Below are 23,202 nucleotides of genomic sequence, written 5' to 3'. Positions count from 1 at the left end.
TTTCCATCCCTCCCCTTTCGAACTGACTCAGTTTCTCTGTCTCCTTCTCTCCATCTGTCGGTTGTCTAACTCGGGGGTCATCGTGGTCGCCGTGGTGACGCCGCGGCGCCGATGTCGCTGCTCTGTTGTGTTAGTGATAAGAAGGCAATCAGTTTGCAGCTGTTTGCCAAAACAGAACGTTCCCCTTTGCAGATGGTTGGATTAAGCTTAGATCAGAAAATCGCCGTTTGCTAAGGTCGTTTGCGCTAGAAGCAAGATACTCTAACTGCAGCAATTCAGAGATTCTTTGGACTCGTTTCCAAATTGCCATTAACCCGATCTTCCACGCAATCAGTAGCGAATTACTTTTTTACAACAGATTTGAGTTTCCTCCAACATCTAAAGCAAAGAAGAAGCAAACCCATGGTCAGTACGCCATGCTTGGTCGCATGATGCCGTTTGCTGTATAGCCTTTCAAGCTAAGCCGTTCACTTATCGAGGGGATCTTTTTGAAGTTTGTGTTTGCATTGCAACCGCACATGTGGCCTCTAATTCCGACATATAGAGCTTACACAAAGACGTGACGAGCTGGCACCTCTTCACCATCGTACAGGGCGGCCATGACGATCTGAGGGCGGTGGACGTGGGTAGGGGGTGGAGTGGAAGGAATTCAGTGAGCACGCGTCGCGCTCATTTAACTTTCTGTCAGGAGCTGTGTGGTGGACGACACAAATACCCGCGTCTCGAGGACAGCCCCCTTGGCTGCGTCTGTGCCATGGCATACGTACCTTGGTGAACACTGCAAACCACTTCAGTTGTCTGGCTCGGCTGGGTCGCTGAGGACCGGCCCAGCGGCCCGTCGCAGCGAAGGTCTTTATTCTGTGCTCCCACACGTAGTCGGGCATCGACTTGTGCGACTTCGACGCCCCCAACCACCGGGCTTTGTAAACGCATCCGCGTGCGCACCAGGTAAGTGTTGCTGGGTCGTGGGAACCGTCGGAACGACAGATCACCGCCAACCCCAGCCTACGTTTTCGAGAGCCGCAGAGGCCAGACAGACACAATGTACAGGATGGGTGGTAGTTGTAACAACTATCCGCTATGTTCAAGCTATTCACTTGTGTGGATGTGGTGTCCCGAGGTCCTGTGTATCAGGGGGGGGGGGAATTAGGTCCAGTTTGTCAAGATTTATGTATTTATGTATTTGGAGGTTTTCTGGCGATATTGCACCGATACAGCACAGTCATGGTCGAGGTAATTAACAACGAACAAAACTAATGGATCGTGGTATAAGACCTAGGGTAAAGCATGCGCTTCAATGCTTTCTGGTGCATTTCGTGCAAGCAACTCATGGGATTTATGTGTTTGAAAATCGTGTACTCTTAGCTGTAGTGCATTATTTGGTGATACCAATATCTTGGAGATTCGGGGAGTGTTATCCGCTAGGTCATATCCCAACCTCCCGAAAACAGTCAATGGCATGCCTTTTAGTCAAAAGTGTGTTATTCAAATATTACTATGCGCTTAGATTTGTGACATGCACTGTTCAGTGCCTATCAAAAACCCTCAACTCCATGTGGGCTGAGAAAGCGAGAAGTGAACACTATCACAGCATGAAGACGATAAAGGGGTCTGGAACAAAGCAAGACACACAATCCGTGGCAATATGACGACACGAGGTCAGTACATATTCAACAGTCTTCAGACTTTTTCACAACTCTCGCGTTGAATCCTGTTCTGAATCGATAGGTGAAAACTAAACTTTGGCCTGATCACAAAGGCGCTGAACGACTCAGTAAAAAGAAGTAATATTCCGTGCGAATTGTATATATTGTAATGCCGTTAACGTTGCATTATTTGAATGCGATTTAACAAGCACAATGTTTTCAAAAGTAGCTACAGACCTGGTGCGTAGCCTCCATGCAATGTATTGTCGTTATCGTGATTTTTACGGTTCACCAACAATAATCGGATGTTAAGCATTTTGTGTTACGCTTACGCTGAAGTCAGTTGGCTGCTTATATCCCTAGAGGCTCGGCTAAACGAAGCTATCAAGAAAGGAATGATATCGAAAAATCTCGGCGTTTCGAAGCTGTCTTCTTAGCAACAAGACACGGTTATACCACTTCGTGGTTACGAGTCTCGTATCATTTATATAGCCTTGGCTACGAGCATAACTTGAAGCGTCGAATTTTCATACTGACCGCATGAGCATGCCATTTAACCAGCACCTCCTGGTGTTCTGACGGCGTATTCGCAGATAACCAAACCATGAAATCAAGGTCTTACTTATGTAAGGGAGAAATGATCAGGCACAACAAAGATGCACATGACTATCGACTGAAACCCAGCTTAGATATGTGAACTCGCCACTCGAGATAACAGAGGACGGCCGACACAAAATGAACCCAATCTCAACTAGCGTAATAATCCTTACTCTTCAGCTTTCCCACTTAAACGAACACACGTGACGTCAGCACGGAGGCCGTATCAGCCCGCCTATGTGGGGGAGATAGGACGGCCGACGCCCGCCGGACCTCGTGAGCAGCCTCCGTCCGGCCGCTCGCACGACATTCAGCTCCGACAGCCTCCGTCCGGCCGCTCGCACGACATTCAGCTCCGACAGCCTCCGCCCGGCCGCTCGCACGACATTCAGCTCCGACAGCCTCCGTCCGGCCGCTCGCACGACATTCAGCTCCGACAGCCTCCGCCCGGCCGCTCGCACGACATTCAGCTCCGACAGCCTCCGCCCGGCCAGTCGCACGACATTCAGCTCCGACAGCCTCCGCCCGGCCGCTCGCACGACATTCGGCTCCGACAGCCTCCGTCCGGCCGCTCGCACGACATTCAGCTCCGAAGACAAGGCTTAAACGGGTGTGCCATCATTGGGAAAATGCAAAATCATGCTCTGGTGAAGCCTTAGAACCATTCATGACTAACAATAGCGTTGGGAATATCACTGCAGCACCATCAATGTATAGTGAACAGATGAACTGCACTTATTTTCGAGTCCAAATTGCCGAGTAAACCTTACGGCGCAGTGCTAGACATCATTTCTGTGCCCCTATACTTCATTTCTGAAATGGGAAAATGTGTGTAGGTCCTTCACAAAATAATGCATTGCGGCAGTTCATGTCACGCAGTCTACCATGTCAGGGGGCTTTGTGATCCAAACATTACACTCACATGAATAAATATCAAATACCGCGCGTCGTATGAGTAAATATCAAACATCACGAGCACAAGCTATGAATCGTTTTATGCAATATGCGTTCAAAAGTAGACATTTTCAGCTAACGGTGTGTACATATGCCAAAGAATATGTCCATAGCAATGCGCTGAGATGGCTGTGTTAGCAACGCAAAGCGGGAACAACGTTCTGTTTTATTTGTGAAACATAAGGGGACAAGGAACCAAGATATGGTATCTGTGATGAAGTATTCGGAACCAGGCCCGAACGGGCGTGACGTCCGCGCCAGAAACACAAAACACGAAACGAACAGAGGCGCGTGCCAACCGCGCTCGGCAAATTGTGGAAACATCTGCTTCCACATTGCTCACATTTGCATACGACATCACGCGCTATCGGCTGCCGCCTTTGCCGACGATTTACCTGTCTGTTTTCAGCTATGCTTAGGCAGTGAGTTAGGCTGTAGCATTTCAGCCCGAACAAAGTGAATACGCTGTCCCCAGAATTCAACTGCGTCTGATAACAGGCAGTCTTGTATGTGCAAAACGTCACAAACAAGACACGATTACTGTTAACAGCCCCCTCCCCCTCCCCCCTCCCCCTCCCAAACAAGACACGACTACTGTTAACAGCCCCCTCCCCCTCCCCCTCCCCCTCACAAACAAGACACGATTACTGTTAACAGCCCCCTCCCCCTCCCCCTCCCCCTCACAAACAAGACACGATTACTGTTAACAGCCCCCTCCCCCTCCCCCTCCCCCTCCCTCCGCAGGAAAGCACACACGCACAAAAAAATGCACGATCTCTTCAGTGGCTGTTATAGCGCTTCCGCGCAGGCCTGGTCTTTAGTAGCTGGTGGGACGCAGCAGATTTCCTGTGGTCAAATGGGGGCGGATGAGCCGAACATTCGCCACCGCGCAGAGCCTCGACCGCTTCAAGGCAGCTCAGACACCGTCGTGAAGCACGGCCGAGCCATGTCGCCAAGGAACAGCACGATGCAGGACACATTCCCGACCTTCTCGGACATATGTCTTCGCATGAACAGACTAAAAGGCCACGATAATATTTACCCATTTCTCAACGCCCGGCGCTGTCATGGGTTCTAATATGCTCCGCGTGCCGATCTCCCCAACTTGCGACATCCTTTGAACAGATAACGCGCTGCGTACTTTGGGCGGCTGCCCTCTATTTGCCGTGGAAGGTCTTTGGTTATTGTTGTTTCTCGCTAGCCTCTATCTCTCATGGGAGACCGTCGGCTACCGTCAGCCAGTGAGGTGCTGTTTTATAACGTCGTTAACACCCCGGGTCTCGACGCGCCAACCGCGAAGTGACAGCAAGAGAGAACTCCGCCACGGCATCCGTCGACGTCTGCAGGGTGTTTCACTTGAAATACCGAGCTTAAAAAGGCCAGTAAGGAGACTGCACGTGGGCCAAGCGCGCAATGTATGGCAAGTAATGTTGAAAACTGCCCGACATTTAAATTGGCGTCTGATTCGCATTCGTCGTAGTCTAGGAGCGAGGCTTCCGTAACCGCACTCAGTCACCGAACACGCCATTTACACGACACCAGCAGGTAAGGGTCGCCCTTGAACACGGAGAAGTGCGTTCGTGATCATGGGTCTGTCGTGGAGACGCTCTGCTGACAGGTGAACACTGACTATCCGTTGGTGATGCCTAAAAGCATGAATGGCTGTACGCCGTTTAACGCTTAGAAGTGAAATTTGGCATGCCGCAAGGCCAGATGAATCGCACCATTGTGCCAAATATTGGAAGGTCCGACCGGCAGGGTGCCATCGGGGCGTGTAGCCGTGCCACATTGGTTCAACACATGGAACGCAAAATTCGAAAATGGACGGCATGCGGCGAAATGCGTGTCGAAAGCCTCGTCGCAGCTCGGCCACGAGAGGCCGCAACGAAACAGGATCAACCGATTTAGACGCGGAAAGGAACGGCCGATCGCACAGGCAAAAGAAGGAATCAACGCACGCATAGGTGGGCGCGTGCTCGTACGCAAACCGTGCGCAAATTAATTATTCAGCCGGATCTGAGCTCTCTTGCTGGCGGCATGCAGAAGCTAGATGTCAGGGTTCCGTGATACATTCATTCTACAACTGTGCGTCGTCTTTTCGTATGTATCCTGATGCATTTGATCACATTTCCGTCTATTTTTTATTTTTGAACGTGTTAGTTGTAAAAAGTACAAGGCCTATAAGCAATGCTACTCAGTTTAATCGTTCGACGCTTTGCAGGAAGCGACATGCATTCCTTTATTTGCCATGGGGGTGTGTTCACACCTTTGCCACCTACGTGGGGAGGGGGACTTGGCATTGTTGTCACGAAGAAATGGTTCTGCATTACACCTGGTTCTGCCTTATATATACCGTATAATCAAACTGACAATGGCCGAAATGCGCACAGAATGAGCATCGAGTTAACTAAGTACATGCCTATGAATGCCCAATGGGTTCATCCAGTCACCAATTTTCTTGTACCTCATCCATCCGCTTTGATTCTGTAATAAATTTCTGTGCAAGTCTCGTCACAATGACCGCGAGCCCTGTCAAGCCCAGAAGAGCCGATGTAAGCGTGCAAAAAAAGTATAAAAAACGAAAAATGATCGCTGCCCTGGGATTGAACCCGTCGCCGACTCACTACGAATCCATCACAACCCACTAGGTCTCTTTACTTGTTTTCACCGTGGTAAGGTGCAGACTTTACCGTCCCGCGCTGTCGTTGCGCCGCTGCTTTGCGGCCACCGAGCTGCCCGCCCGCCGCCGGGCAGGACGCTGGCCGTTTCAGGACATCTGAAACACGTTCGTGGAGTGCTCAGCAACGTCACCGCGGAGCAACACGGCACACGGGACATGCACAAAGTCGGCAAAAGGCATGCTACCGAAATATCAATGCATCTATATCACCATTCTCCTGGGTTTTTCTACGGGGAATAAGGCCATTACCACCGTCTTATCTATTACCACAAACCAAGCTAAATGAACATATCCTGTGCACCTCATATTGTGGCTAAGACCATGTAATCCGATGAGAGGCTCAGATGACCGCTCAAAGCAGCGGCAATAGCAAACACAAATACAATTACCAAGTTCAACTGCGGTGTCCTGCTCGCACCGTAACACTGCACGCCAGTGGAAATACTAGCTCTGTTTACGCCTGCTAACGGGTGAGCACTATGTTTTGGGGCAAATTTAGACTAAATGACAAGCAAGTGGTTTACAAATCGAATTAGCGGAGAGTAACGGTCAGGTAGCTCGCGATATCATCGTAAAAAACACGCAAAACAGCTCCGGGTCTCTGAAGTTGTTCCCCCCCCCCCCTACTTTAAAGACATCGGATGGGTCCGAGCCGCCGTTCACAATGTCTTAGAGGGAGCGCCCCACATTAATATGATGTTTTGACCTGAAATACGCACTCATTCGATTCCTCAGAAACTAGCCAGCCAGGCTCGTATCTGATCGGGTGCCTGCTCGTGCTCCCAACATATTTGAGCGTAGCGAGCACAGAGTGACGTTAAAAACGGGCTCCAACTTTCGATAGCCTTCATCTCTTAGTTTTCTGTTAGAACGGAATGATACTTCGGTTATAACTAGTTCACAGTGTTTTAAACATCGTGTCCAAACATGAGATTCTTAAGCCTTTTCCTTCATTTTAGAGCATACGTGTTCGAGATGACCTCCATTTAGCTCTATGCATTTCTCGAAAAGCCGCAGTTATCCATGACGTCCTTATAAGCCGACCGAGGAATGACTGGTCTCCATTATGGCTTCCTAGAGTCCCGTGATGGTCCTGAGTCTCCCTGCGTTCACTCCGTCCTTCAGGTAACCCCAAAGGAAGGAATCTGGGACTAAGGTCTGGGCTATGAGGTGCCCACCTCAAATCAAACTTCAGACTGACCACACGGCCTCTCAAGTTGTCTTCCAGCCAACCTCAGAACGGGGTTGAGGTGCGAGAGCTTGCCCCATCTTGCTGGAACCAGAACTTCCTCATCAGCGACGCTTATAGCAACAGAAGTTCACTCTTAACGGTTTTAAGAACTTCAACGCACCGCTCCTTGGTGACTGTCATTGTCGCGCCAGAACCCTCGACGAAGAATGGTGCCTGATGATGATGATGATGCCTCTGGCTGAGATTGCAGCCCTCGTCTGCCCGCCTCCTGGAGCATCCTGAGTGGCTTCGGCGGCTTTCACTGACAGCATTAAGGTTCTCCGCAGTCCCATACTCATCAAAGTGGTCCATCTAGTTCTGAATTCTGCTCTTGGAGAAGACTCTCTCGCATTTGAACTGGTGTGCGGTCTCCTGGGTTTCGTTGAACGAATCTGTCTTGCAGTAAAAATCGATGCAGTACATTCTTTGCTGGAGCTCCAACTGACGTGAATGTGTTCACAAACGCGGCTTTTTCCAATGTCCTGCTAAATAAGGGTGATAAATGAGTGAATGAAGGAAATATCGCAAAAAGCGCGCGCGAAGCCCGCTTTTGTGTGTGTGTGTGGGGGGGGGGCAATCCGTACTAGTGCTTTTCATCTCTTTGTGAAGACCGTGGGACAGCCGGAGGTAGCGGAGGACGCCATAGCGCGTCCCGCAAGATGCATATTCGGCAGCGACTCGTACGTCGGCGCCACATGCGCGGCCGCCGACCCGTGGACACCGGCAGCATCACCGCGGCTGCCGACCCGTGGACACCGGCAGCATCACCGCGGCACCAGGTGTGCTGCCGAGAGGACACCAGCAGCATCACCGCGGCACCAGGTGTGCTACCGACCCGTGGACACCGGCAGCATCACCGCGGCTGCCGACCCGTGGACACCGGCAGCATCACCGCGGCACCAGGTGTGCTACTGACCCGTGGACACCGGCAGCATCACCGCGGCTGCTGACCCGTGGACACCAGCAGCATCACCGCGGCACCAGGTGTGCTGCCGACCCGTGGACACCGGCAACATCACCGCGGCTCCTGACCCGTGGACACCGGCAGCATCACCGCGGCTGCCGACCCGTGGACACCGGCAGCATCACCGCGACACCAGGTGTGCTGCCAATCCATGGACGCCAGCAGCATCACCGCGGCACCAGGTGTGCTACCGACCTGTGAACACCGGCAGCATCACCGCGGCTGCTGACCCGTGGACACCGGCAGCATCACCGCGGCTGCTGACCCGTGGACACCGGCAGCATCACCGCGGCTGCCGACCCGTGGACACCAGCAGCATCACCGCGGCACCAGGTGTGCTACCGACCTGTGAACACCGGCAGCATCACCGCGGCTGCTGACCCGTGGACACCAGCAGCATCACCGCGGCACCAGGTGTGCTGCCGACCCGTGGACACCGGCAACATCACCGCGGCTGCTGACCCGTGGACACCGGCAGCATCACCGCGGCTGCCGACCCGTGGACACCGGCAGCATCACCGCGGCTGCCGACCCGTGGACACCGGCAGCATCACCGCGACACCAGGTGTGCTGCCAATCCATGGACGCCAGCAGCATCACCGCGGCACCAGGTGTGCTACCGACCTGTGAACACCGGCAACATCACCGCGGCACCAGGTGTGCTGCCGACCCGTGGACACCGGCAACATCACCGCGGCTGCTGACCCGTGGACACCGGCATCATCACCGCGGCTGCCGACCCGTGGACACCGGCAGCATCACCGCGGCACCAGGTGTGCTGCCAATCCGTGGACACCGGCAGCATCACCGCGGCACCAGGTGTGCTGCCAATCCATGGACGCCAGCAGCATCACCGCGGCACCAGGTGTGCTACCGACCCGTGGACACCGGCAGCATCACCGCGGCACCAGGTGTGCTACCGACCCGTGGACGCCAGCAGCATCACCGCGGCACCAGGTGTGCTACCGACCCGTGGACACCGGCAGCATCACCGCGGCACCAGGTGTGCTACCGACCTGTGGACACCGGCAGCATCACCGCGGCTGCCGACTCGCGGACACCGGCAGCATCACCGCGGCTGCCGACCCGTGGACACCGGCAGCATCACCGCGGCACCAGGTGTGCTACCGACCTGTGGACACCGGCAGCATCACCGCGGCTGCCGACCCGTGGACACCGGCAGCATCACCGCGGCTGCCGACCCGTGGACACCGGCAGCATCACCACGGCACCAGGTGTGCCGACGTCCACCCCACAGAAGTATAAAACACCGCGCCCCTGACCGCCCACCACGGAATCTGACACAACGGCGGGGAAGCCTCACGGCGTTTGCCTCCCGAACGCCAGGTGGAACGGCAGGCCCGCTGATGCTTAGTGAGCGCGGCGGAACCGCCCGGGCCGCTGGTGGCGCTGCGGCGGTCAACAGTGGGTCTACCCTCCACGGGCTTCCAAACAGATGCCGCCTGCATCGGATGCGACTGCAGCCGAACCCCGAGGGGCTCTAGAGTGCCAGCTAGACGGGAAGATAGCGGCTCGCCATCGCTCGATATGAACACGGCGGACCGTCCAGGCAGGCAGCGGCTGTGGAGGTCGACGGCGGGATTTCTCCACGCGGGTAACTCATTTGACCAGTGAAGTGCAGCACATATCCGTCCGTCCCGGTAGCTCGTTTGGTTAGAGCGCCTGCCTTCCGATCCACCCACCCGTGGCGGGGTGGGTTCGAGTCGTTTCAGGCGCTCGCTGTTTGCTCTCGACAGGTATGGCCTGCGGCCGGTGGCAACGGCCGCGCCAAAGGCCAGTTGACGTCAAAGGGAAAATTCTAGTTATTTTCAGGTCCGTTTCACATGCCCCCCATCTTGTAAAGCCCTCTAAAATCGGTTCTAGCCTTAATTTTACTTCTGCGATCTTGCACAGAGACCTCTCCCAATGTGTTGCAATGGCTCTGTCCGAGCTATGTTTGAGCTGTCTATGTTTCTCGCCTGTTCCAATATGGCGCCCGGCCTTGCGTACCAGCAAGCGGGCCACTCCATTCAGCCGTCTTATCTAGTCCTGCATATGCATGACCGAATCGATAAAGTTAAAAGAGACGCGATAAAGGGGACACTTTTACGAAAGCAAACAACGCGATGGCAAGCATTTAGTGGGTCTAGCGATAGGGAATCAGTTTCCGCAAGATGTAACACAGCGGGGACCAAATGATATGACGTCATATGCGCGTCAAATATTTTATTCTTATCGAACTCGGAACCGGTTCTTACCTCGTCGTGTTTAACCGTGTTTCTTCCTCATTTGACGGAATGGAAAAGGGGGAAGTTGAGCTGTGGGATCGGCTCACAACCAGTTGATGCCGAAGATGCATTTACGTTGAGGCTTTGAGTCCTTTCAGGGTACATTGTTCGTGACCTGTTCATCTTCATTCGCAAAACACAAAGCCTCGATATTCGTAGCTTGCTCGATCGCGCACGCCGTGCGTTGAAGTTTTATCGCGCATGAGAACGGTCTCAGCCCGCAGCCCTGGACATATTAGTCACTTTCTGGCTACTTGGTCTCCCGCTGAATGCTGCCGGCCGCTCCCTGGTTGGCGTTCCGCTTATCTGTGATGATTTTTGTTGTTCATCGGTGTTTTCGGGCGCGTCGACTGCAGTGGTCATTTTGCGCCCATAACGATCCTTAACTGTGATGAAACGATTGAGGCTCTAACACGCGCTCGGATGGGGTGGGGTCAAAATGCCCCCACCCCCCCCCCCCCCACCTCGAGGGTTTTTTCCAGAATGGTTTCCGAACGGCGCGGCGTAGCAGCGCCAAATTTCGCACAGCTGTAGACAATTGAATAGGAGCTCGTTTGGCATAAAACGTTTAGATGTACCTTGTAAGGTCGCTGACCTAAGGCAAGTCAAAACTCAGGCCATGGTTTCAGCAAAGGCAATTTCTACGGAATCGTTCAATCTGATACAACAACGGAGTGTTTGACGAAACCATACATCTCTGAGATGGTTTCTTAGGCACCAAAAATATTGAATGAGCAAATTACACTGACCTAAGGTCAGGTATCAAGGCAAGAACAAGGTCAAACCCAACCTGATGTATTACTCTGGGGAATAAGAAAGTTTCTGGTGCTCATTTCGAATTTATTGACACCAAGAACTGCATTATACATCTTCCACTGACATCTTAGATATCAGAATAAGTCATTGACCTAAGATGACGCGGGTCGACCTTTTGTTTTAGGAACATACTGCCTAGCGTAATCTTTGTCGCTTATTCAAGTGCGACTCAGAGAAGTCTTGCACGCTTTTGGTCGCCATGACCTTCGAAAGGTCAAACTGATCTCAAATGGGCTTGACATTTTGCTTAGAAACAGTTGCCTAGGTTCTGGGGGCACTTTGAATACCAGCTTGGAATTTTACCTTGTTTGACCTTATTTTATCTGGTCATGACCTAGGAAGCTCAAACTTCGACCTAAGTGAGTTCAGGTACAAGTCAATACACCCTGCAAATTTGGTGTCTCCAGCTTTCTTAGTTCCTGAGATCTCAGGAGGGGGGGGGGGATCAAATTAACCCCCTCCCCCCGCGCCCACTCAAGCGAAGGGCATCTAGCCGGTCAACCGGGCGCGTGTTGGACGCCGACTGCGATGGTAATATGGCACCCATTTCTGTGGGGTTGACTGGTACGCGGAAGTTCTCTCTCACCTTCGCATTAAGGTGTATTTTCGGTGCGCGTTTTGCCAGTTCCCGACACCCCAGATTCCCATTGCACCTCATCAATGTGTGTCTGGAGTTCAGAGCCTGTGCTTGCCGTGCCGAGCATAGCGTGCATGGAGAGTGCATGGAGATATGACATGCTAAATGCTGACCCATCGTGAGCTGGGACCGGGTCATGGCACACACTCACTAGGACATTTTTTGAGATCTCTCCAAACAAGTTTCCTCATTGCGTTATTTCTTGGGGGGGGGGGGGGAGACAGCCGATCAATCACTTCACGTCGCAGTCCGCCACAAACACGCGCAGATGTGCAGAACGTTTCTTACGGGCAGCTTGCAAACAGGTCACACCACACCGCACAGCAGGTACTGCAGCATCACGCGGCAAAGGTTCTAACCAGTGAAGCCCCTTGAGCCCTCAGATGAACCTACATCCCCATGGCACGCTTGCGCTTCTGTATGATGTTGTGCGTGCAGAACTTGACATCCCTCCAGGAACGCCGGGACAGTGCAGACTCCTCCTCCAGTGCCTCCAAACAGTCTGCCATTCCTGGACACTTCAGACGGCCGATAAAAAGCTTCATGCGCCTCTGCACAGCTTCCTTTTCTGCTCGCGTCCATGGTATGACCTTCCTCTCGCCTTTGGGTCTTGTTTTGCTGATGATCCTTAGCGCTTCTGCTGGCCTCCGCCGGTTTACGGATTCCCGCGCAACTTCCGATGGCTGGCCACGGTTCGTGCCTGAGCGTTCCTCTTCAGACAGTCGCTGATCCCGCACCAACTCATCCTGCACCTCCTCACTCTGAACACCCACACCGAGGGGACGCTCGACGGGCTCGCCCTCGCTCTTCTCGTGGAGCGCACGGGAGGACATGTGCACCTTCCAATCTCGTCGGTAGAGCAGGAGGAAGTCGCCCGCAGCCGCCTTCAGGGCGGCGTCATCGTTGTCAATGCCGCGTGTTCTAAGGATCTCCGCGCACTCACCGAGCGAGATGCCAAGCTTGAGAGCAAGCGAAAGATTGCGACACTTTCCTTTCTTGCCACCTGCCAGCCGTTTCACCGCACCTACCACCTCCAAGAACTTTGATCGTTGAATGAACGACTCTAGACCCTGCCCTGGGCTTGACTGATTTAGCTCAAGGACCAAACGCCCCAGCTGTCTCATCTTTTCGCGAATGTGCGCATGTTGTTCACGCTCGTGACCAAGTCTCGTGAACAGACGGGACCCAAAATCAAAAATGAGCCCATCATTGCTGCATGTGGACGTAACGTCATCATACCACATGTTTGCCATCAACTTCTCCAATCCAGCTGAGGCATGCCTGTGACAGGGCGGCAAGGATCTTCCTAGAGCCTGAACTTCACGTCCAGCTGCAGCTTTTTCACCAGCATGGCACCTGACATTGTGTGTAGGAAGGCAACGTCTAGAGAAAAAGGCCTGGCACTTGCTGCAAGGCACCATATCTTTCGCCGTCACATTCGCGTTTTGCGGTGGACACCTCTTGGGAATGATGGTTCCATGCCCACCATGGAACACCGTTAAGTTGTGCTTGAAGTTTCCCCTGTTGATGATGTGCTGGACACAGATCCTCCTCTCCCTGGAGCCTTTTGGGAATGCAAGCGCTTGAACCACTTCTGGTTTCATTTTATGCCTCCGGAAAAGATGACGTGCGAATTTGATGTGAGTCTTGCTACAATATGGGCAAACATTTCGCTTCAGAGATGTTTTCTTTTGAGAAGACCTTTGAATAGAGATGCTGTGGTATTTCTCCAACGTTTCGCAGACAGGAGTCCTACTGCTGCTTTCGTCCTCTTCCTCGTCCTTGTCCTCGTCCGCTTCCGTTCGTGGGAAGTCTGTTCGAGCCTGAGCTTCACTTCCAACTGCATCTTTTTCACCAGCATGGCACCTGACACTGTGTGTAGGAAGGCAACGTCTAGAGAAAAAGCCCTGGCACTTGCTGCAGGGCACCATATCTTTCGCCGCCACCTTCGCGTTTTGCGGTGGACACCTCCTGGGAATGATGGTTCCATGCCCATCACGGAACACCGTTAAGTTGTGCTTGAAGTTTCCCCTGTTGATGATGTGCTGAACGCAGATCCTCCTCTCTTTGGAGCCTTTTGGGAATGTAAGCGCTTGAACCACTTCTGGTTTCGTTTTATGCCTCCGGAAAAGATGACGTGCGAATTTGATGTGAGTCTTGCTACAATATGGACAGATATTTCGCTTCGTAAATGCTTTCTTGTGAGAAGACCTTTGAATAGAGATGCTGTGGCCTTTCTCTACCGTTTCGCAGACAGGAGTCCTGCTGCTGCTTTCGTCCTCTTCCTCGTCCTTGTCCTCCTCCGCTTCTGTTCGTGGGAAGTACGTCGGATCATCGCCTTCATCATCTGCGGACAGACCAATCGCAGTTGGTTAACCAATGCTGGTTATTCAGCCAAGCAACAGGGTGATGGAAGGAAGGACGTTCGGGTTATTCAGCGACGCACTGAACTGTCAGGACCATCGGTCACCATTCCCACGCGGATCAGACTGAAACATGATGCGCCGCATGCCACAGGCAAACCAGGGATTTCTGGACTGTCAACAAAGTTACAACGCCAGGTCGCCGTTCAACCAAGGGATCGTCAGTCCCTGGGGCGTCGACCTACCGACCTTACTCGGTGCTAGGGTAGCGACAAGTCCATGGTTGGCCACTGCTGCTCTGTAATGCCTACACCATGGCATTATATAGGTGCGTATACCTTGTTCAGGGCCATCAGCCACCTGGTGCATACACCCACACCCCCAGTCTAGGCATCCAACTCCCAGCGGGATGCACAACATTCACCGCACGCATGGGCGCCGCCCGTGGACCCTCGGCACCTTCATGCACCGAAATCCACCAACCGAACGCGCCAAAATCCAAAATCGTAGATGAAGCGGCGACAAGGCCATATCGCCGTCGCCAGCAGTTCACCATGACGCGTGGCGGCCAAATACAGCACCTCACTTCTAAAGAACTAATACTTTCAGTTTTTGGTACTGTCGGCGTGGCGTGGCGTGGCGTGACGTGACGTGACGTGACGTGACGTGAGTGACGTGACGTGACGTGACGTGACGCGACGCGACGCGACGCGACGCGACGCGACGCGACGCGGCGTGGCGTGGCGTGGTGTGGCGTGGGGTGGCGTGCGCGCGAGGGCAGCATACATGTTCGATAAAGTCTGGGATGTGGCTAACGTGATTCATATATTCATGGGCGTATAGCCCCATCGTAAGGATGTGCTTTGCGCACTAACACGCACGCACATACACAAACACGCATATGTCTATACATGGTGAATATCTACTCGCCAGAAGATATCTCCCAGGGCCCGCAAGGATGACTGTATTGGCTAGGAACACCGCACTTTCCGAACACGACTGGGAAAAAGGTTGTAGTCTTCACTGCACGACTGGGACCGCCGGATAGTGGGAAAACTGTTCGCGCAGCAACAACTTGAAACAACTACGAAGCCAATCAAAATATTAAACACTCGTGCTCAGCGTAAAAAATCCAACCCCACGTGGGCCCGTGGGCCACGTGGGCTTCAGCCCGTCACCAGTGCATCTGACACCGGTGTCACTTAAAACTATTGGCATACCTTTAAGTGGAAAAAGCTGCCCCAGACAGCGCAATTTCTGTTGAGTAAATATGCTCCTTATTACGCCATTGTTTGAATACATCATCGTACTTTGCGCAACATTGATCGTTCTCACGAACGCCAGCTACGAAAGACTTAACAGTTGTATTTTTCTGGACCTTGAACGCCGCATGGCCAATGAAATGGCATGATTTGGATGACTTACTTAGACGTCATGGGTGCCTGAGTGACCTTAAAATCTCCCCGAGTAGTTTGCACATTTTCGCGGGCGTGCAGCTCGCAAGCCAGAAGAATTTAGGTCTTAGAAGGACAGGGCTGTGAATGGCTCCAAATGATCTTGAAGATAGCTATTTCAGTTCAAAGCCCCACCCAAATGTTGAGCACTACCTTTAACACGCGGGAGGGCGGGGCTTCAACCCGACCCCCAACGCTGCCAAAAGGGTTTTCGGGAATGGTTTCCGATCAGCGCGGCGTAGTCGCGCCGAATTTCGTATAGTTGTAGACAAGTGAATAGCAGATCGTTTGGTATAAAAAATTAGCTGCTCTAATTTAGCTAGCTGCTTTAGCTGCTTAGCTGTTTCATTACTCTTAGGCTTGCTGTATTGGGTAGTTTCTGTTTCTCATTTTGAATTGAATAATAACAGGGACCGCATTAGACATCTTCCATTGACCTCTTAAATGGCATAATAGGTCACCGACTTACAATGACCGATGTCAATATTTTCTTTTAGTGGTAAAGTGCCTAGCGTAATCTTTGTTGCTTGTTCAGATACAGGACTCAAAGCAGTTTTCTAAGATTCTGGTCATCATGACCTTCGAAAGGTCGAACATGGCCAGTGACCTTGATTGAGCAGGTGGCCTTTTGTTTAGTACAGGTATCTAGGTTCTGGGGACACTTCGTAGACCACCTTGGGTTTTGACCTTATTTGACTCGAAGGTCATGACCTTGGAACCTGAAACTTAGACCTATGTGAGTTAACGTACAGGCCAACACACCCTGTAGATTTGGTGTCTCTAGCCCTCTTAGTTCGAGATCTCAGGGGTTCAAATTGACCCCCCCCCCCACCCGAGCGAAGGGTATCCAACCGGCCAACATACATATGAGCATGTTAAGCTGAAAATAGTAATTTTCGGGAAAATGGATATTTTTGACCCGACATAGTGGGGCCAATTACTAACCAATCAAGATAAAATGTATAACCAATCGCAAGATCCCGTCGAGGCCTGCGAACTGCTTCTTTTCGCGAGGTTTATACCTTCCTTAAATTCGAAACGGCTAGGGGGAACCCGTACCCCTCCTCCCGATTAGTCCGCGTAGTGAAACACGGCGATTCGTGGCGAGGGCTAACAATGAACCGATGCTCAATTCCGAACTTTGGTGAAATCTAACACTAGCCTAATGGCGGTTCGCAACTTTAACGCCGCATGGCCAGTGGAATGGCACGACTTCAGTGACATCATTACGGGGTCATGGATGCCTGGGCGACTTGGAAATAGCCTGTATGAAACTGGCCCCACATCTTCGCGGGGGTGCAGCTCAGAAACTAGAGGGTTTCACACAATAAGAAGGGCAGAGCTGTGAACTGCACCGAATGACCTTCAGCATGGCTATGCCGGTTCGCAATCACACACAAATGTGAAACACTCCCGTCAAACGACGACAGCAGAAGTGCGGATGTCAGGAGCATGGGGGTAAAGCGTTGTGGAGTTGCACGACACTGCATAGGAGGTGGGGAACGGCGAAGTCTTTGGTAACGTGCTGGCCTGATAGGGTGTGTTTAATGCGTGCGCTCCACACAGGAAACCCTTCCTGGGAGGGACAAAATGGTGAACATACCGAGCGGCTCAGGCGAAATGCTTCTTGCTTCTACTGATGCCTCCTCCGTTGTCAGATCTGGCCACTCAGTCTTCACTTGAGGCGGATCATCTGGAAGGGATGAAGCCGTGAGTGCAAAACTCCTGCTGCATTGCCACAAACCTAGCACACTACGAGAAGGACATAGACTAGGACTATACCGCTACTCGAGGCAGAGCAGGAAAGTGCGGTCAAGCCAATGTGACACTAAAAAAAACGAAGAGAAAGAGAGCATGCTGGCACCAGTGGTTCTGGTTGTGAAGTTACCTCAGGATATAGCCATTTACAAAGAAGGGCATAACACATCTGCGGTGCATATCAAAGGACAACAGACGAGATCTGTTGGTATTACGCAAGCCTGACGCCTGGGTCAACTCCTGTGCGCTTGGGTCCTTCTATTGCTACGCCTTTGATGTGCTTACATAATCTCGGGTGTCTGGGGAGGGGAGGGGATTAATGGGGTATGCCAACCGAGAGGAATGAAGGTATGTAGCTATGCCATAACGCATAAATTGAGTAACGTTCAATCCAGTGACTTCTATCTCCAAATTTCGCTAAGCTCCTCCAAGTTCAAAGTTATGCCCCACATGTGCCTCAAAAACATCTAGTCAAAATCTGCCGTGGTTTGCAGACCAGACCCTATGGCATATCATCTGCATAGAAGCATAGTCATACGCAGCCTAAGGCCTACATCAAGATCAGGGTGCTGGCAACATCAGCAGGCAGGACGGAGATTTTCTATCGGCTGTTGTAATTTACATCAACATAGTCATTAAAAGGAGCACACGCCTTGGAATGCATACCTTGTGGTACGAACAGGATCGGTTATTGTCCGTTGCTCATGTCCTGCTTTGCTTAGGGAAATGATAACTGGTAACCTTAGCTGACTTTTTTAAAACAGATGTATGGATTCTAACATGTTATTTGCTCCGTTTCAAATTGTTAGCTTGTGTCAGCCGATTTGAATAAGCACACACAAACCTAGCGAACCGGGTGTACAAATGAACAGCACCTGACTAGAGACCACGTTTGTGAAGCAGCACGCTTAGTGAACAGCATACTTTGTCAATAGGTCATAAATATCATGTTTTCTTTGGAAAACGGGGATGTTACAACAATGCGCAACAGTTCTGAGACTGAAAGTTAGCCTAGATTAGTATTCACATCAAAATCTTCGGACATCATTTGAATGCTGAACAAAATTTCACCGCACGCGGTATCAAAGGAGTGTCTCACATTTGCGTGAAGTTTTGAACTGAACTAACTAACTTGAAGATCATCTGGTACAGTTCACAGTCCTGTCCTTAAAGGGAGTATTCCCAGTTTGTGTGGGGTTTTAAACTGCAATAGCCATCTTGATGATCATTCGGTGCAATTCAGAGCCCTGCCCATGCTTTAACTTTAACTCTTTTAGCTTCTGAGCTACACTCCTGCAAAGATGTGCAGACCATTTCGGCAGACTATTTCAAGGCCACCCCGGCAACCCTTGACGTCATGCTAACGTCATTCCAATCCTGCCATTCCAATGTTCATGCGACGATCAAGGCCAAGAAAAATAGAATTGTCGGTTCGTTCATATCTGGCATTCGTGAACACGATTAAGACATAACGGATATCAACTGGCTCTCAATCAATGTCGTGCAAGCTATGCGAGATTCTACTACAAAGTACGTTTTGCGCTGCATCATACAAGAACTTAAGCACTCTTCATTAATTCATCTTAGGTCTTAAGAAGGGTAGAGCTTTGAACTGCGCAGGATCATCAACATGGCTAATTCAGCTCAAAATCACACAGAAATGTGGAACACTCTCTTAAAAAACCAGAGTGACGAAGTGCGCAGTTCCGCAGCACGGAAGAAAAGCGTTATAGAATTGCATGACACTCTGCGGGAGGTGGAAAAGGCGAAAAGAGCGTGTTTCGGTAACATGCTGGCCCGACAGGGTATGTTTTAAGTGTGTCCTCCATTCAGGGGACCCCTTGCTGGGACGAATAAAATGGTGAACGTACCGAGTGCGTCAGGCACAGCGCTTCTTGCTTCTACTGATACCCCCTCCGTTATCAGATCTGGCCACTCCGTCTTCACATCAGGTGGATCATCTGGAAGGGATGAAGCCGTGAGCGCAAAACTCCTGCTGCATTGCCACAAACCTAGCACACTGTGAAAAGGACATAGAGCTATACCGCTACGCGAGGCAGTACAGGAAATTGCAGTCAAAGCAAAATGACACTGGCAAGACAAAAAAGAGAGAACGTGCTGGTATCAAGGGCTCTGTTCCAAAAGTTCCCCCGGGTAGACGGACATCTGCAAAGTATGGCACAACACACCAGCTGCGCGTATCAAAGGGCAGCAGACAGAACCGTTCGTATCGTGCCAAGCCCGACACCTGGTCCGACTGCTGTACTCTAGGGTATTTCTATTGCTATGCATTTCATGTGCTATGTGCTAATGTGCACGTGCTATGTGCTTTCATTTCATTTGCTATGCATTTTAACACTAGCTTTTTACATCATCACACTAAAAAGCTGCCATGCTTGCGCCTGTTCCTTGCACACCATTGCACGCCTAGGTGAAAAGTTGGCCGGCTGCTGTAACATGCATGGCACATATTCCGTATAATGTTTATGATATGCAGTATACCATGTTTTAAAGCTCTGTGGTATTTTTTGGCCAAGTCTCCCCAAATTGAAACTAGGGGAAATGACTATGACTTATAAATGACGTGAGAGAAGATGTTGTTGTGATACACCATTTGCAGCATTTCGATATTGCTTTTTGTGGTGCTTTTAACGTTTTCCACTCATTGACCAAGACGAAAAACAAATTCCAACACTAAAAACTGCTGCCCTCTCCCACACTCCTGCCACCTGGTGGTCTAACCTGGTACTCCTGCCCCCTGGTGGTCTGACCTGGAACCCCTGGTGGTTTAACCCGGTACTAAGGTAACTAAGTAAAATGACAGTCACAAACAACCAAGCATGGATGATCTGAGAAAGGCACCACACAAAAAGACTTTAAGTGTATAAATGACAAAGCTGGGGCAATGCCCTGCCAGCTGATGATCTATAAATGCATATGACAAGACGTTATTGCTAACATAAACCATCTGCAGCATTTTGGTATTGGTTTTCACAATGCTTAAAACATCTTCCTCTCAATAACCAAAATAAAGAACAAAGTCCAACTCTCAAAACTCCTGCCCCCTCCCCCTCCTCCTCCACTCCTGCCTCTTGATGGTCTGACCTGGCACTCATGCCCTCCAGTGGTCTGACCTGGTGCCCCTGGTGGCCTGACCTGGTGCCCCTGGTGGCCTGACCTGGTGCCCCTGATGATTTGGCCTAGTACTCCTGGTGGCCCTCTCCACTGATGGTGTGACATGGTTCCCCTGCCCCGTGGTCTTACCCGGCACCCCTGCCCACTGACGGTCTGATGTGGTACTCTTGCCCTAGTGCTGACCTGGTACCCTCGCCTCACTGGCGCTCTAAAGTAAAACCATGAAATCGCGGAACTAGTTCACGTTTCTGCTGAGTACGTCTCTGACGTTTAAGCGCCGGATCGCACCATCTACGTCCACATCTTAGAACGCGTTACCATCACCATACACCGCGTGATCACGCGCAGGCGTGCTCTGCCACGGACACGACTTTGCGTACGGGAGACGCTTCGGCTTTTCCCGTATACCCGCAGAGCTCTTGGGCTGTAGAGCTTTACTCCATAGATACAGCTAGGTGGCTAGGCACCTGTAGAGCATTAGAGCTCTGCACTATCGCCGAGAACGTGTTCGGTATACATCAACTTGCATGCCACGATGCGCAAAGCCACTTTGCCGGGGCCTACTTGCACGTACAAAATTGACAACCGCAAACTCATTCAGGATCCGAGAATACAGGTGTTTCACGACCGTTTGCATTGTTCGTTTCTAAAATGGCCAAGTGTTTTACCAGAACGTCGTCCACCGATCCCTGCCTGCGTACGTCCGAACCATTGCGCCGCTAAATGTGCTTGCTTTATCTCCTTGCTAGTCAAGAAAAACGTTGAGCGAGCTCATATCTGTTTTGTGCCTGAATGAGGAAGCCTCACCAAATGACTACGGACTGTTCTTCGTCGATATTTCTCCAAATGCAAACGTTCTCTAAGTGCGAGACTGACTGGGTAATTATGTCTACCTTATGCGAAGACGGCACCTACAAATGCATACCCATTTTTTCAGTGCATCTTCAACCAGTGACCCCAAAGACAAATGTAATTTCAAAACACTAACTAAAAAATGTTGTTCCGGCTGCCTAAGCCATATGTTGTGCCACTGTAACATGCTGGCTTACTGAACAACCGCCATTATGGTGAAATATTTATCAATAAATAGGCATTCAATTGCATGTTAATTCACACCTCAGCTTTTATCATTTACCCATGCCAATTACTAGTGGTGGAAGCAATAGTAAACACTGTGCAGGTAACCAATACTAGCATACACATATGTGAAAATGCATAAATTTTGTGAAACATGTGCAAATTCAAAATCACATACTGTGTCATGTCACTAGTTGACACCGTCCTGCATCAGTAACACCCCACGCAGCCTCACCTGGAAGTATATAGTTGAGCGAAAGGCTTGAACCTGAAAAAAGAATGCAATATGGTTACGCATTTTGCATGCCACATTTCCATGACATTATCCTGGTATGTAGTTGAGGCTTAGCACTTTGTTCTCTGCACCAAACACAGTATCCACACATAATATTCAGGAGTCCTAAGCTACAAAGAATGAATCCCAAGAGCATGAAATATAAAAAACAATCACAAGACCTCACTTTACCAAGCAAACCATATTCAGAAACTTCCTAAAAATGGAACAGGATTGACAATAATATGAACTGTTACAAACATCATAAATATATTGCAACTTTTGACTTACACCAACCCATACTTCTCATTTCTATTTGATGCCCCTTCCGCCCCCCCCCCCTCCCTCTCAGCTGCATGAGTTCATTGTTCAACAATGAAAGATAAAAACTTACAGGGTCGCAATTCCAGCGGATCTCTTAAATCTGATGGATCATGTTCACAGCCAGGCCAGGCAGAATCCATGTCATTCTCCGGAGTGGCAGGCGCGTGTGAGTGGTTCGAGCTTGTCATGCCTTGGCCTGAAACACAAGCATAGTTGTATTTTATCATTGAACAACGAGCAAAACCAGATCATATGCACTCAACATTGTGCCCAGGTGTTTATGCTGTTCCACCTGCATTCAGCATCTGACCATTTCCTCAAAAATTGCGAAAGTTGTTATGAGGCAAAGCACATATCCCCAATCAACATTCCTCATCGGCAAGTAGACATACTTCACTCTAGTAGCCTTGGACATACCCATCTTACAAAAGTTCTTAGAATGAGTTGCCACAAACACCTCATGAAAAACTCCAGCGCATGGCGATTTCTGAACACCGAACGATCCTTACATTTATAAAGCGCGCCTAATCCGGACCAAGCCCTGGAACCAAGCAGTGGGACACGCGCCCCCCTACGTGTTCATTCTGTTGTGCGTATTCATTCTGGTTTTGTCAAGGCGTTATATACGGGATGGTACTTTTCCGACCACGCACTTCTCAGTGAACATCCTTATATGACGTCACGGGGGCACTTTTAGCGCTGGAAGGTCGCACACATCTTAAGGGACATGAGCAATCGGGTGCATTACAACACATTCGGGGGTGGAGTGATAACTAAGATGAAGGTCAAAATGAGTGAAAAGTGAAATTCACAGTATGTATAATTTTGAATGTAACGCAAGGACTGAGGCGGCAATGTGTGTTACTTGTGTCGCCTGACCCGTTCCCGGCCGCGCGGCGCGTCCTGTCCGCTCGGCGGTAAGTTCGCTACGTTTATCGAGCTAACAGGTGGTGGCAGAGGAGTTCCAAACCCGTGGTCCTGCTATGAAGCCTACTCGACCTGCG

General features: G+C 50.9%; 1 protein-coding gene across 1 annotated transcript; it reads right to left on the bottom strand.

Annotated features, from left to right (window-relative positions):
- Positions 1 to 12,017: 12,017 nt before the first annotated feature.
- LOC119094489 (uncharacterized) lies at positions 12,018 to 22,763 on the bottom strand. Its single transcript, XM_037217550.1, has 6 exons — positions 22,708 to 22,763; positions 22,269 to 22,394; positions 21,836 to 21,868; positions 19,260 to 19,349; positions 17,234 to 17,323; positions 12,018 to 14,160 (listed from the first exon to the last, which is right to left on the bottom strand). The coding sequence occupies exons 2-6, from the start codon at positions 22,384 to 22,386 to the stop codon at positions 12,203 to 12,205; spliced, it is 2,289 nt and encodes a 762-aa protein (XP_037073445.1). The 5' UTR covers positions 22,387 to 22,394; positions 22,708 to 22,763; the 3' UTR covers positions 12,018 to 12,202.
- Between the last annotated feature and the right edge of the window lie 439 nt (positions 22,764 to 23,202).

This window comes from Pollicipes pollicipes, unplaced genomic scaffold, assembly GCF_011947565.3.
Source record: "Pollicipes pollicipes isolate AB1234 unplaced genomic scaffold, Ppol_2.1 Scaffold_1600;HRSCAF=1878_pilon_pilon_pilon, whole genome shotgun sequence".
Taxonomy (NCBI): Eukaryota; Metazoa; Arthropoda; class Thecostraca; order Pollicipedomorpha; family Pollicipedidae; genus Pollicipes; species Pollicipes pollicipes.
The sequence above is the reverse complement of the archived record's forward strand: the minus strand, read 5'-3'. Positions and strand labels throughout refer to the sequence as shown.

Bases quoted from the DNA above. Each gene is read 5' to 3' on its own strand.
- LOC119094489 (XM_037217550.1), bottom strand. From the start codon at position 22,386: ATGACAAGCTCGAACCACTCACACGCGCCTGCCACTCCGGAGAATGAC. The intron at 21,869-22,268 runs GTAAGTTTTTAT...TTCTTTTTTCAG, and splicing joins TCCGCTGGAATTGCGACCCT to GTTCAAGCCTTTCGCTCAAC. The intron at 14,161-17,233 runs GTATGTTCACCA...GTCTGTCCGCAG, and splicing joins CATTTCGCCTGAGCCGCTCG to ATGATGAAGGCGATGATCCG.